General features: G+C 48.7%; 1 protein-coding gene across 2 annotated transcripts in view; it reads right to left on the bottom strand.

Annotated features, from left to right (window-relative positions):
- Positions 1-1,933: 1,933 nt before the first annotated feature.
- The window catches only part of Zfp64 (ZFP64 zinc finger protein), a 62,959-nt gene continuing 49,908 nt past the window's right edge, over positions 1,934-14,984 (bottom strand). For both annotated transcript variants that reach the window (XM_021150670.3, XM_021150680.3), the window contains 3 exons: positions 14,912-14,974; positions 8,450-8,701; positions 1,934-3,138 (listed from right to left, as the gene is read on the bottom strand). In XM_021150670.3, the coding sequence (XP_021006329.1) occupies positions 2,429-3,138; positions 8,450-8,701; positions 14,912-14,974 (1,025 nt within the window). In that variant the 3' untranslated portion in view covers positions 1,934-2,428. The remainder of the gene's footprint in view (positions 3,139-8,449; positions 8,702-14,911; positions 14,975-14,984) is intronic.

Genomic DNA, 14,984 nt, shown 5'->3' with positions numbered 1-14,984 from the left:
AAATGATTGCAGGCCCTCAGTGCCTAAAGCACTCAACACCTGACCCGAACTCTCTGCTCCCTCTGTGTACTGTGAATCCAAATTTGCTAAGGGAGCCAGATGTGGTGGCACACACCTTTGATCCCAGCATTTAGAGGGTGGGGGTGAGAATGGGGGAGGGGCTGGGGCAGAGGCAGGTATATCTCTGAGTTCAAGGCTAGCCTGGTCTATATAGTGAGGGCTATCCTTTGAGATCCTGTCTCAAAGACAAAAACAAAACCAAGCTTGCTGAGTGATCTCAGGTTGGGTCTAAGGCCCTGGCAATCCACAAAGCCATCAGCCCAAATGCTTTGAAAAGTCTGACTTCTTTCCCATTTGGTGGAAGGTGACTGTATAAGTTTCCTTCTATGGTTTGCTACTTGAAAAGTCCACAACCTTCTGTTTCTAGAAACGTAGATGAGATTCATGACAAAGGGCGAGAGAAACAGAATCCACACAGTGGCCTGGATGCTCACACTACAGCAACCCTGTGAGACAATCACAACACACGAGACAGTGCTGGGGAATTACTTGATGGAGTCTGCACCTTTTGATCTTGCTGTCTCGTTCCACAGAATCTGTGTGCTGTTGTCTGCTGCTCCAGAACGCATCCAATTACAGCGCCACCATCCTAGAACAAATTATGCAGGGGCTCCACCACTGAGTCACTGGGGGATTCTAGACAGGGCCTCTACTACTGAGCCATGTCCCCCAGCCCTCACTGGAGAATTCTAGACAGGGGCTCCACCACTGAGTCACTGGGGGATTCTAGACAGGGGCTCCACCACTGAACCACGCCCCAGCCCCTCCCTGGGGATTCTAGACAGGGGCTCTACCACTGAACTACACCCCCAGCCCCTCACTGGGGGATTCTAGACAGGGGCTCTACCACTGAACCATACCCCAGCCCCTCACTGGGGGATTCTAGACAGGGGCTCTACCACTGAACCACACCCCAGCCCCTCACTGGGGGATTCTAGACAGGGGCTCTACCACTGAACCACACCCCAGCCCCTCACTGGGGGATTCTAGACAGGGGCTCTACCACTGAGCCACACCCCCAGCCCCTCACTGGAGGATTCTAGACAGGGGCTCTGCCACTGAACCACACCCCAGACCCTCACTGGGGGATTCTAGACAGGGGCTCTACCACTGAACCACACCCCAGCCCCTCACTGGGGGATTCTAGACAGGAGTTCTACCACTGAACCATACCCCCAACCCCTCCCTGGGGGATTCTAGACAGGAGTTCTACCACTGAGCCACACCCTCAGCCCATCTCTTAGTGATTCCTAAGTAAAATGTTCTTCAGCCTACAGAAAATTCTCATCCTGTCTCCTGTCCCACCACCAGATCTATTTAGCCCAGTTCCAAAAGCCTAACCATGTAGCTAAAAAGGCCCAGTTTTGTTTTGATTTTGAGACAAGGATTTACGTAGTCAGGGTTGGTCTCGAGCCCCCCGATCTTCCTGCCTTCACCTCCCAAGTGTAGGGATTATAGAAGTACACCGCCATGCCCAGCTCACACAAAAATGTATATTAAACAAGGGTGGTGTTTGAAGAAAACAAAATTTTGGATGACTGACAGGTCAATCTGGATTCTGGAACTTGCAGGCTTTAGAGCGAATAACAGATCTGACTGGAGGGTTAGGTTAGGTTTTCAGTTGCCATGGTGAGCCAAGGCTGGGAACTCGGTACTGTGTGAAAGATGCCAGTTGAGCGCCCTTCCACTCACCACACACCTCGGAAGCCCGCCCAGGATTCACTGGGCCCCAGACTTTTCTTTCCCAATTTGCGTTTCAAATTCTGTTACAACAGACAGGAGGCTGAGTTAGGGCTAGCTTGATCTTTGGCGCCACCATTAGTTCAAACTGTGTTCTTCCTCATGGGAAATGACGCTCACATCCCTCCAGGGAGAAGTTTGCTTTTTTTATTGGAAAAAAAAAAATCAGAGAAAAGAAACCACACAAATATATAAGGCTAACACTAGCAGCTGCTACCCAGGTTAAGACAGGATTTTACCACACATCCTGACAGAGCACGGGCTCCTTTCTTCCCCCACACAGCTCAGTTCAGATGCAGTGCAGTTAAGATGAGTCAGTTTTCCAATCTCAACTCACAGGCAGCGACTTTCCCCAGGGGGGTGGACTTGTGCTTAGTGGAGCCCACCTTTGGATGGCCGAGGCCACAGCGCGCTCACGGAATGCTTGTAGAAGGAACTGAGCTGTGTGTAGTCATCCCTGTGACCTTGTGTTGGCACCTATGCCCTTGAGTAGCCGCTCCACTGCTGGAGGCTGGGGAGGACGGGCTGCCAAGCTCTAGAAGAGAAGGCAAGATCCTCCCTACGGTGACGCGCTGGCATCGGGCTGGCATCGGCGCTGTCAGATTCCTGAGTGGCCACCCATGCTCCTCTAGAGGTCGTGGCTGGGCTCCAGGGTGCTCTCCAGCTGCCCCACGGAGACCAGGGGGCCAAGCTGTCCGGAAGCAATGCCTTCTGAGGGGAAAGTGACCAGGTTTGAGTTCTTGTTCTCGCCCCAGTCACTATGCTGCTTCCGATGGCACCTCAGAGAGTCATCCCGGACAAAGGAGGCACCGCACTTGTCGCATCCAAAGGCTCTCTGGGTGCTGACGTTGGGCACGTGGTGGGGGCTGCTCTCCCCCGGACCATCCTTGCCCGGAGGGGCCCTGTTCTCAGTCTTGGCACCTTCTCTGTGCATCTTATCGATGTGTTTGGCCAGGCTGCTGGGCCGCTTTGTATCAAAGCTGCAGAAGTCACATTTGAAGGGCCGGTCAGTGCAGTGGACTCTGCTGTGTACGCGCAGGGCGGCTGGGTTGGAGCAGGAGTAGCTACACTCGGGACATTTCTCCGGGTGGTCGGCCTGATGCAGGCGACTGTGCTCCAGCAAGTCTGCCCGGTCCCGGCCCTGGAAGGCACAGTGCAGACACTTGAAGGTGTGCTTGATACGGATGTGGGACTTGAGGTTCGCCTTCATGGTGCAACGGACGTCACAGAACTCGCATTTGAAAGGCTTCTCCCCTGAATGCACGATCATGTGCCGCTTCAAGTCCGAGCTGATTTTGAATTTGGAGCTACAGAGCCAGCACTGGAAGGGGGTGTCCCCTAGCAACGGAAGGCGTGATTACATTAGAGTGGGCAGGCAACAGAATTCTCCACTAGACATGTATCACATACCTCGTCAGGAGACAGGTGGTCTTTTGATCAGGACAACACTTACCGTGTATAATCACTCATACTGTTAGCCCATTTATAGATGGGACAGCTGGTGCTCAGAGGGCTCAAGTGGTGGGGCCCAAACTCCTGTACCACCCTCCACCCCGCAAATCCACATTCAATGACACTTGAGTTCTAGAAATGCAGTATATGTTGCATACCAGTTCTCCAAAGACATTTAAAGACACACGGCTGGGTGGTAAAAGCACCGGCTGGTCTGGCAGAGGACCCACGTTCAGTTCCCTGAAGTCACATGACAACTGGCAACCAATCACCAGTTGCAGAGAATCTGATGCCCTCTTCTGGCCTCTACAGGTACTCCACACATGTGGTGAACAGACATACATGCAGGCAAACTACCCGTACACATAAAATACACATAAATAAACCTTAAAAACAGTAACTAGAGAGCCGGGCGGTGGTGGTAACGCCTTTAATCCCAGCACTTGGGAGGCAGAGGCAGGCAGATTTCTGAGTTCAAGGCCAGCCTGGTCTACAGAGTGAGTTCCAGGACAGCCAGGGCTATACAGAGAAACCCTGTCTCGGAAAACAAAAACAAAAACAAAACAAAAACAAAACAAAAAACAGTAACTAGAAATGCTTACAGGGATGGTTACAATTGTGTTTAGTGTGCAACAGTTGTTCAGCATGTCTTAATAACCTTTTCAATTTTCTAAGTGCACACTGACTCTTTTGAATCTTGTTTGTCTCCCAGAGACAAGGTCTCACTATGTAGCTCTGGCTGTCCAAAACTCACTATGTAGGCCTGGGTGGCCTGGAACTCACAGAGATCCACCTGCTTCTGCCTCCTAAGTTCTGAACAAACACCGCTCTGCCTGGCTCAGAATGGAAGTTATCTCTAAAGTTAACATACAGAGGCGGCACCGTGCACTGGGGACAGTGAAGAGTCACAGCTTTCTATGGTGGCTCAGTTTTCAGTCTTTTCTCTGAAGGCCTCGCAGAGGTTTTGGTAACTTTGGAGGTGGCGATTTTATAGTCATTATTGGCTGGCGAAAAGTTTGTAAGTCATCTTTGCTCGCCCTACCTAGCAGCTGTGTACCCATGGCAACGGCCTGATTTTCCAGCATTGCCATCTAAGGCAAACAGCAGCCCACACCAGAGTGAGGGCTTCTTTTGAATATCCCTTCTCTTCCCACTAGCTCTCCAATTGCCAGGAGTCTCTTTATTTATACACGTAAGTTCAAGTACATTTTCATTGTTCTTCCCCTCCCGGCTCCCTCCCAGGGTCTCACTGTATAGCTCTGGCTGTTACTGAACTCACTATTTAGACCAGGCTTGCCTTAAACTCAAAGCTCCTCCTGCCTCTGCCTCCTAAATGCTGGAATTAAAGGTGAATGTCACCATGGCCTGGCACGTTTGTTTCATTCTTACCAGGCATGGTGGCTCATGTCTGTGATCCCAGCACTCAGGAGATCACAAAAAACCAGCGTAGGGAGATGGCTCAGTGGGTGATGTACCTGGAGGACCTGAGTCTGCATCTCTGGCTCCATGGTAAAAGGCTGACTGTGAGGGAATGCACCCAGGATCCCAGTGCTGGGAGCAGAACCGTGAGCGCCCCCCCCTTTCCATGGCAGCTGATTGGCAAGTGCTAACTTTAGTGGGAGACACAGTCTCAAAAGAAAAATAATAAAATAAAAACATTGGTGGGGAGCAGTGAGGGAGACACCCAGTTACTCCCCTCTAGCCTCATCCTGACTCATGAGTAAATACACACATACACACACACACACACACAAGCATATGCATACACATATTTTAAAAGGCACAAGATTTCCACTCTGTCTGTGATTTGATTTGCCCTGGTTTGTTATCATATTTCCATTTTTGAATTAAAGTATTAATGATTTAGGTTAGGACCAAATATGCGCAACCACTAGAGTCATTCGCTGACCTAAGACTACGGGCACCCCACAGGCCACCGCGCAACCACTAGAGTCATTCGCTGACCTAAGACTACGGGCACCCCACAGGCCACCGTGCAACCACTAGAGTCATTCGCTGACCTAAGACTACGGGCACCCCACAGGCCACCGTGCAACCACTAGAGTCATTCGCTGACCTAAGACTACGGGCACCCCACAGGCCACCGCGCATGGGGTTACTATTGTCAGATGAAAGATTCTCTTCCTGTGTGCTCCCCTGGGGGCACCGTAGCTTGCTTCTTCAAGGAGACTCTTCTCCTTTTTGTTAAAAAGATTTATTTTATTTACACAAGTGCACGGGAGCTATTTTCAGACACACCGGAAGAGGGCAAGGTCCTTTCTTCCTTTCCTTCATTCCTTCCTCCCCTCTTCTTCCTCCTCCCTCTTCCCCCTCCTTTCTTCTTTTTTTGGTTTTTGACAGGGTTTCTCTGTGTAGCCCTGGCTGTCCTGACTCTTATTATAGACCAGGCTGACCTTGAACTCAAAGATCTGCCCACTTCTGCCTCCTGAATGCTGGGATTAAAAGTGTGGACCACCACGGACTGCCTTCCAAGATTCTTTCTTTATCACTTAATTTTCTTCCTCAACTATTCAAAAATAATAATTTTAATTTCTGGGTTTTTTTTTTATCCTCTAGCCCATTTATTTTTTTTTCAAAATTTGGGAAGTTTTGTTAAATAACTAACAACTCTATTTCTTCCTCCCCATCTCATTGAAAATAGACCCTTTCCCCCCACCCCAAATTATAACCTGATTACAGCTCTCCTCCCTTCACCCCTGCAGACACACCACGCCCTTCATTCCACCAAGGTCTACCCCTCCTCCACTTCCTACTAGAGAACAAACAGGCTCTAAGGGATGATGGTGATGACAATAATTAATAATAATAATAATACAAGTAAATATAATAAGATGAACAAAAAAGCAATACACTGGAACACGACAAAACAAGCAGAAGAAAAAGAGCCTAGGAGAAGGTCTGAGGAACAGAGGCCCATGGCTCACTCACTGAGGAATCCACACAAACACTAAACTGGAAGCTATTTCATATATATACTTTATATCTATATCTACATCTATATCTATGTTTATGTCTATCTATCTATCTATCTATCTATCTATCTATCTATCTATCTATGTGTGTGTGTAAAGGACCTACAGAACAAAAAGAGAAAAAAACTATAAAATAAAACAAAAACAATAAAAAACAGTAAGATAAAGAAAATATGAAAGCTGGAGAGATGGCTCAGGGGTTAATAGCACTGACTGCTCTTCCAGAGGTCCTGAATTTAATTCCCAGCAACCGCATGGTGGCTCACAACCATCTGGAATGGGATCCGACATCCTCATCTGGTGTGTCTGAAGACAGCGACAGTGTACTCACATACAGAGAATAATTAAATAATTCTTTTAAAATAATATGCCATTATGAGACAAGGACCCTCCAAAGAAACTGCTGACTTTGTTTTCTGTTGGCTTCCCCTTGTGGGCACCCAGCCTGCCCTTAAGAGTAGCCTGTGTTCCCAGGGGACTCCCTTGGAGAAAACTAAGTCTCCATTTGCAAGTGGTTATCAATAGGCGACAGCTCCTGGGTTAGGGCCAGGGGTGTGAGTCACCTCTCCTTCCGTCTCTAGGACTCCATCTCATGCAGACCCTGTGCAGGTCAAGCCCCCAGCACGCTACTCTCTGCCTCATCTCCATGAGTTGTGTGTACACTGACCTTGCTGATTTAGAGCAGCGGGTCATGACCCCTTTGGAGGTCAAATGACCCTTTCACGGGGGGTTGAGTAAGACCATCAGAAAACACAAATCTCTACATTGCGATCCATAACAGTAGCAAAGTTACAGTTATGAAGTAGCAATGGTAATACTTTATGGCTGGGGGTGGCCACAATGTGAAGGACTGTATAAAGGGGGGCACGCAGGTCAGGAAGGCTGAGAATCACTAGTGTAGAGGGCCTTCCTGGCCCCGTGTTCTCCAATCCCTAGCAACTCGGTTCTTATTCACACCTCTTCTTTTCACTGTCTCTTCACGAATCCTACTTGCATCTCTGCGGGCAGGAGACATCAGTTCGAAGGCAAACTCCTCTAATTCCCAGCTCCTCTCTGACTTTCCAGGATCTGTGGCTCCACACAGCATATTTCATGGCACTTAACCGAGTGGGTCAGAGTCCTTGGCTGATGTACCTGGGAGGAGGTGAGTGCCCTAAGCAGGAGACACACGGATGCATGGCTTTACCTGGAACTGAGCAGGCTGTGCAGCCTAGGCACTGGGTACTGGCTTCTCCCCTGAGCTCAGTGAGGCCCTAGATATCTGTACCCCAGGTCCAAGTCCACAGTTCTCAGGGTACTGAGATGTCTGCAGGGAAGGCTGGCTCCCAGGACCGTGGCTAGCTCCTTCTGTCCGCTGAATACAGCTTGACTATAGCTTTCTTTACTCAAAGACTTGAGATCAGACCTACTCCCTCACTCTTGCCCATGGGATAGTTTTGCTGGCTATAGAATTATATGTTCAAAGTCAAGCACTTTGTGACACAGGGTCTCATGGATCCCAGCCTGGCCTTGATCTTCACTTCTGATCTCCACAGCTTTTAGCTCCCATGTGCTGGGACTACAGGTGTGATTTATGTGGCACTGGGGATGGGACCCATGGCTTCATGTATGTTAAGTAATTTCTCTACTAATTCAGCTAAGTTAGAAATGCCAGCACGTTTTCACTGGCTTGCTGTCCTCTATGAGCTTTTTGAAATGCTTGTATCTCATTGGGAATGCCTCAACACTCTCCCTGTTTGGGTGTGAACCAGTGTGTGCGTAGGATAATGGGTTGTTTTTACCCAGATAACATTAGTTTTGTGGAGTCCCACAAAGAAGGGAAGGGGAACCTTCCAGAGCAAGATGTGTGTGGTTTGCAACCACATCCAGCTGACTCTTGTTATGTTCCTGAATGAAGCCAGGAGAGTGGAGAGTAAGCGAAAACACTACAGACATCTAGTTGGGCGGTCACTTTTATTTGAGATGCACACTTTGACCCACCCCCACCGGTACTCTACACGGTGATCACTTAGATCACAGACGTCACACTGTTCTACTGAAAACTGTCATTCTGGCAAAAGAAGACCCAAACAAACCACATTGGGTCAGACTATACAAATTACTTTATTTCTACCAGCAACTCATGGCGGTTGCTTGTGACTTCAGGAAGTATAGGAGAATAAGTAGGATAGTTAAGGCAGGGGGCTCCTGGGCGAGGGACTTACCCGTGTGCGAGCGCAGGTGCACGGTGAGCTGGCTGGAGTTGCGGCTGGCGTAGGGACAGAGTTGGCACTTGTATGGCCGCTCGTCCGAGTGGATGCGTAGGTGCTTCTTGAGGCTGCTGCTGTCCACGGCCGCGTAGTCGCACAGGTGGCACTTGTGTGGCTTCACGCTCGTGTGGCAGCGCATGTGCATGGTCAGGTTGTCCTTCCGGCTGAAGCACTTATCACAGAACTCACACTTGTGTGGCTTGTCGCCTTCAAACACAAAAGCAGTCAAGGTTACAGGGTGTCTTGGTCAGGGTGATGTCTTGGTTTCTTTTTCTTTTCCCTTTTTCGGCTCACAGTTCAAGCTTTTAGTCTATGACAATGGGGAAGTAGCTTGAAGTGACTGATTGCATTGCATCCACAATCAGGAAACAGAGGAATGGATGCCTGCTGCTGCTCAGCCCTTTTCTCTATTGAACCAGTCCAGGATCCCATCTAGGGAATAGTGCCTCCCACAGTGGGCATGCCCTCCCACCTGGGTTAGCTCCATCAAGACAATGCTCCAAAGATGCACCCAGAGGCCTGTCTCCTGGTCGACTCTAGATTCTGTCAAGTTGACCATCACTGGTGATAGTGTGAGCAGATGGGCCTGCCTCCTCCTCTGTCCAGTACCACACCGAGAAGAAAACCAAAAGCCAGAGTGGGGAACAAGAGAGAGAGAGAGCTGTGCATTGATGGCTTCCACATTAAGGAATCCTGAGAGACCGATTATGCACAAATGAGAGGCTAAATCCCATTTAGAACAAAAGAAATGGTTGCAGAAGGACTCAAGGTAAGAAGTGACAAGTGTAGGGGACAGGCTTCTGGCCCCTGGATGAGGAAGTACTTAGAGAGTGACCTTTTGCAACTCCCAATCTCTATCCTGGGCCTCAGGTAGCCTATGTTGACCTTGAACTTGGGGCTGACCCTTCTGCTTCCTTCTTCCTGAGTACCAGGAGCCTTTATGCCCTTCCTTCCTTCCTTCCTTCCTTCCTTCCTTCCTTCCTTCCTTCCTTCCTTCCTTCCTTTCTTTTCTTCCTTTCTTTTCTTCCTTTCTTTTCTTCCTTTCTTTTCTTCCTTTCTTTTCTTCCTTTCTTCCTTCCTTCCTTCCTTCCTGACAGGGTCTTACTGTATATCTTGGCTGTTGTGGAACTTTCTATGTAGACCAGGCTGGCCTTGAACTCATAGGTCCGCATCTACCTGCCTGTCTCCCAAGTGCTGGGATTAAAAGTGTGCATCACCACAATACCCAGCCTTTATATCCTGTATGGATTGGAGTTGCTTACCTTTGAACTTTTATTTTATTAGACACACACCACACACACACACACACACACAGAGAGAGAGAGAGAGAGAGAGAGATAGAGAGAGAGAGCGCACTATGACACAGGAGTGGTGTGGGGTCAAGAGGATAACTTTTGGAGGTCATTTCTCTCAATCCACTATGGGTTCCACAGATCAAACAGATTGGCAGCCTTGTTCACCAAGAATCTTATCTACTAAGTCACCTCATTAGCTCTTTTTGGTAATAATAATAATAATGCTATTAAAGTCAGACATGATTGTAGATGCCTGTGAATCTAGCCTGTGGGAGAAAGAGACAACAATCAAGTGTCCAAGGTCACTCTTCACTACACAGTTAGCTGGAAGCTAGCTTGGGACACATGATGCCCTGTCTCAAAAACATGAAAATGCACTACCCAGAGGCCATGTTATCGTAAAGTATAACTTTTATTCTCCTGTAGTTAGAATCCTCTTGCAGGCTTTCTGCCTCTGTCTGACAACCTAGGCCCAGTCCTGGAAGCTTTTAGCCTTTGTACAATCTAATCCAGGCCCAGCATGTCTTCGGCCTCTGAGACTTGCTGCTGAGTAAGCACACCCTTTCTAGTTCTTTCTGAACTCTGACTTGGCTGGATCAACTCAGCTGTGCTGGCTCAAACTCTTCTCCAAGCTCACTGATTCAATCTGGCTTCTCTTGGCCTCTCCTGAACTGTTTGTTCTGCTTGGCCTCACACTAACTCTAGCAATCTGTTCTAATCTTCTCCCTTCACCTGTGCCTAGCTTGTTCTGTCTTCTCCCTGTCTCTGTACAATGTCCCGGTCAGTCTTCGTCCTTCTCCTTGGCCAGCACCGCTCTATCCTCTCTTTCCTCCTGAGAACTGGGCAGGGCCCACGCTCCCAAAGCCTTCTCTGATCTATCACTTTGTCCACAACTCAATTGGACATTATTTTCAAACATGGTTGCTTCCTTCTACGAACTAACTTTACCTTCGTTGTTTGGAATCAAATGTGTGTGCTGAGGGCTGAGCCACACATCAAGTAACAACAGCATCAGGTATTTTCAGTAAATAATACAATCTTAGCATTCATAGTGTGATCAGATATTCTACAACATGTTCACTAAGGAATTCGGGCCATGATGCTGTGCCCATGCAGACTTGCCTGTGACAACAGGGACCTTTCATTTGGGATGTCCTGAGCAGGAGACGTTGTGGGAAGTAGGGCCTAGGAATATTTGGGAGTTGCTTTTGGTTCAATTTCTGTGCACTTAAAGCTGCTCTGAGAAGCAATATGGATTCAAAAAAGAAAAGGAAAGAGAATCATGGTCATGGCTGGTTGTGTAGCTCTGGGGTAGAGTACTCGCCTAGTATACACAAGACTCTGGGCTCGCTGGGTGGTGGTGGCGCACGCCTTTAATCCTAACACTTGGGAGGCAGATACAGGCAGATTTCTGAGTTCAAGGCCAGCCTCGTCTACAAAGTGAGTTCTAGGACAGCCATGGCTATACAGAGAAACCCTGTCTCGAAAAACCAAAAACCAAGACCAAACAAACAAACAAAAAAAGACTCTGGGCTTAGGTTGGAAAGATGGCTCAGTGGTTAAGAGCGCTGACTGCTATTCCAAAGGTCCTGAGTTCAATTCCCCACAGCCATCTGCAATGTGATCTGATGCCCTCTTCTGGTGTGTCTGAAGACAGCTACAGTGTACTTATACACATAGAATAAATAAATAAATCTTAAAAAAAAAAAGAGTGTGGGCTCTGATCATGTAAAATGGTCGGGAGCTCTCATTTCCAACCACACCAGTGGCCGGAGTGTCAGTCCCAAGCAAGAAGACACACATGCAGACGTAGGTATAGGAACCTGCTGACCAGTCCTCTCCAGCAGGGGGCGCTCCAAGGCGTGGGCTACGTTTCTAATCAGGTTTTGCGTCGTTAGATAGTTACTGCTCAGTAAGCTGTCATATTAAGTTGATGGGTCTGTGGTTATTATAAAATGAGTAGTTAATGTTTCAGCTTTAATTTCTAGTGTAGAAAGCACAAGAGGACATCAGCTTGTTGGAGGCTGTGGTGGTTTGTGGTGGAGAACACTTGGTCTTGGGTTGGCGTTGGTGTTTGGGGGGCGGGGTTAGGTGGTGCAGCCTTGCTGGAGGAGAGCTCACTGGCGGCTGGTTTGAGACTAAAGCCCTGCGAGACTAAAGCCCTTACGCGCTATTCCGCAGTGTGCTCCCTGCTTCGTGCTCGGGCCGAGAATCCTCAGCTTCCTGCTCCAGCCACCATGTCTGCTGCTGGCTGCCAGGCTTTCCTGCCAGGACAGACTTCTTATTCCTCTGAAATCGTAAGCCCCCACGGACCCTTCTTTCTATAAGTTACCTTGGTCATGAATTATCATAGCTTCAGAAAACTAACGGATACAGAGCCTTCAGCGTTCAAGTGCAGACGAGTCCTCAACAAGGGTCTCACAGCTACTTGGCATTCTAGCGTTCGGCCACCATTGCCCGGGTCCCCTGAGGGAGGGATTCTGTAAGCTCCCCAGGACATCCTAGCTTTTTCTTATTTTTAAAAATGACATTCATTTATTCTCACCGACCCCTCTCGTGTGTGTGTATGTGTGTGTGTGATGGTGTGTGTGTGGAGGTTAAGGGACAATCTGTGGTTCTCTCCTACCACCGGATGGTCAGCTTGGTGGCAACTGACTTTATTTGTTAAGCCCTCTCTATTCCCCACTGCAGGGTCTCACATAGAGCAGGCTGTCCTCAAATTCCTTTGGTTTTGTTTTTCAAGACAAGGTTTCTCTGTATAGTCTTGGCTGTCCTGAAACTCGTTCTATAGACCAGGCTGGCCTTGAACTTATAGAGATCCACCTGCCTCTGCCTACCAAGTGCTGGGATGAAAGTTGTGGGACATCATCAAACAGCTCAAATTCTTATTGTAGGTGAGGCCTTGAACTAACATATTCTCTCTCTCTCTCTCTCTAAAAGACAGAGCTCTTTGTGTAGCCCTGGCTGTCCTCTGTAGACTAGGGGGGCCTTGAACTCAGAGATCCAACCAAGTGCTGGGATGAAAGTCGTGTGCCACCACCAAACTGAAGCCTTGAGCTCTTGAGTCTCTTACTTCAGTTTCTGAGTGCTGGGCTACAGGAGTCCACCAGCATGCCCTGTCCCCTCCTACATCCTGTCAGTTAAGAGATGCCAAGAGGCAAACCAGATGCCGTGAACTCTAGGAAGCAGCCCTGTCTTCTTACCTCAAGGGCGGGTCTGGCTTTTCCAGCTTCCTGGATTCCCAGCATGCTTGTATCAAGCAGGTAAACACCGTCAGAAAGTCCACTTCTCGAGGTCACCCTTGGTGCAATGGACACGCAGGGCCAACCGATTTGGGGGTGTAGTTTCCTTCTGCCCACTAGATGGCAGCAGCACACCCCCAGCTCCTAACGAGTGCTCCAGCTACCCTGGCTACACTTACTGGCTTTGAGTTGTTAGTGTCCCCACGTCCTGACCCCTGCATGTTTCCAGGGATGCCCGGCTGCCTCATCTGCTGGGGTGAGGTACAATCTTCCTCATTAGGAGGAGAAAGCTGACATTCCTTCATGCTTTGCCCTCCTATGGCACCCTGCCGCCCTGCCCATCAGCAGTAGAAACTAACACAGGTCCAGAGGCTCTATGATCGCCATGCTGTAGCTCCATAGGTAAGCTGGCCAGTGACCCACGACAGTCTCTGGAGCCAGGCTGTGCCCCTCCAGATGCCAGGGCAACATGATTAAATCTGCTCATTTCATGAAATCAGAAGGGGCATGCTCCTGAGCTTCAGGCAGAGGGAGGGATGCTGTAGGTATCTTATTTTCCACTGAAGGAATTCACAGATTGAGACCAACTGCCTTGGTCCCAGAGATGGCCGAGCCTCTAAAACTATACAGGAGACAATCAGGTTGTATTTAATGTAGGAAGCACAGCTTCCAGAAAGCGATAGAAAGAGCAGAACTGGGGCTGGAGAGATGGCTCAGTGGTTAAGGACTGTTCTTCCAGAGGTTCAGAGTTCAATTCCCAGCAACCACATGGTGGCTCACAACCATCTGTAATAGGAGCTAGTGCCCTCTTCTGACCTGCAGGTGTACATACAGGCCTTTTTTTTTTTTTTTTCTTCTAAGAAAGAAATGTCCACCCTGAAGGCTGGAGAGGATGTTGTCTAACAACCTGGTGACCTTTCCCTATTCTGAGGAGCCAGCCTTAGGCCTTAATTTTGAGCTTTGTCTCTCTGCAAATAGAGAGCCCTTCCTTTATACAGAGGCTCCACTACTCTGCATCCATCCTTAGAATCCATCCTTATGTTTATCACAATCCCTCCTCCCCAGGCCCGGATTCCTGAGGCTTGCTTATCTGTCAACTCGTCCTCATGGTAAGGATCTCCGTTGCTTTGCTAAGGGAGTGTCCTGAGCTTTGTTGTGATAACTGTGGAGACTTTCTTTCCAAAGCTTTACGATATTTAAAGGCTTAAGAAAAAAAAAAAAAACTGTCTGGCCAAACTCTGGAAGCTTTTAACCTAGAGCCTGCTCACTCAACTTGGTTCCATTAGCAGTAAATGAACCAATTCAGGTAGTAGCTGTTTAGGGATTTGGGGGGCACCCCTCTTTGCCCTCAGCTCCACCACCCTAGAGCTGCATCAGCCAGAAGATAATCGGACAAAGGAGTGTGGCAGTGGCTGGGAGGGCTTGGGCTGAAGTTAACTGAGTCTGTTTCAGAGACAGGGGTGGGGGGGTGGGTCCATCCCAGGGCCCATTACCCTACAGCAGGAGAGAGCTATGAACTTGGCCCAGACAAAACATTCTGAGATGCCCCTCCCCCACACCCTGGTAATTTGAGTCTTTGATTCTGGAGTGTGAAATTTATAGATAATAAATACTCTGCCACTATGCCAAAATGTTGGGCACTCCAGTAAGTCAGACCCAGACCCTCTGTTTTAGCAACTCTCTTTGATGCTCTGTAACTGTCTTCAGGGGTGTCCTGAAGAAGTAGCATGGCTGCATCCAGAGCTCTATCAAGGGCACCTCACATCCCCTTGCCTTCCTCCTCCAAGCCCACTCCACCCACTAAACTAGAAGCTAGTAGGCAAAAAGACTCTCTCTCTCTCTCTCTCTCTCTCTCTCTCTCTTTCTGAATGGACACATACCTGTGTGGATTCTTAGATGGCGGTCCAAATCTTTCATGCCATGAACGGTTTTGAAATGACAACCTAGAAGAGA

The sequence above is a fragment of the Mus caroli genome, unplaced genomic scaffold (assembly GCF_978045245.1).
Source record: "Mus caroli unplaced genomic scaffold, Mus_caroli_1 scaffold_2, whole genome shotgun sequence".
In the NCBI taxonomy this organism is placed as follows: Eukaryota; Metazoa; Chordata; class Mammalia; order Rodentia; family Muridae; genus Mus; species Mus caroli.
This window is presented reverse-complemented; position numbering and strand designations above follow the sequence as displayed.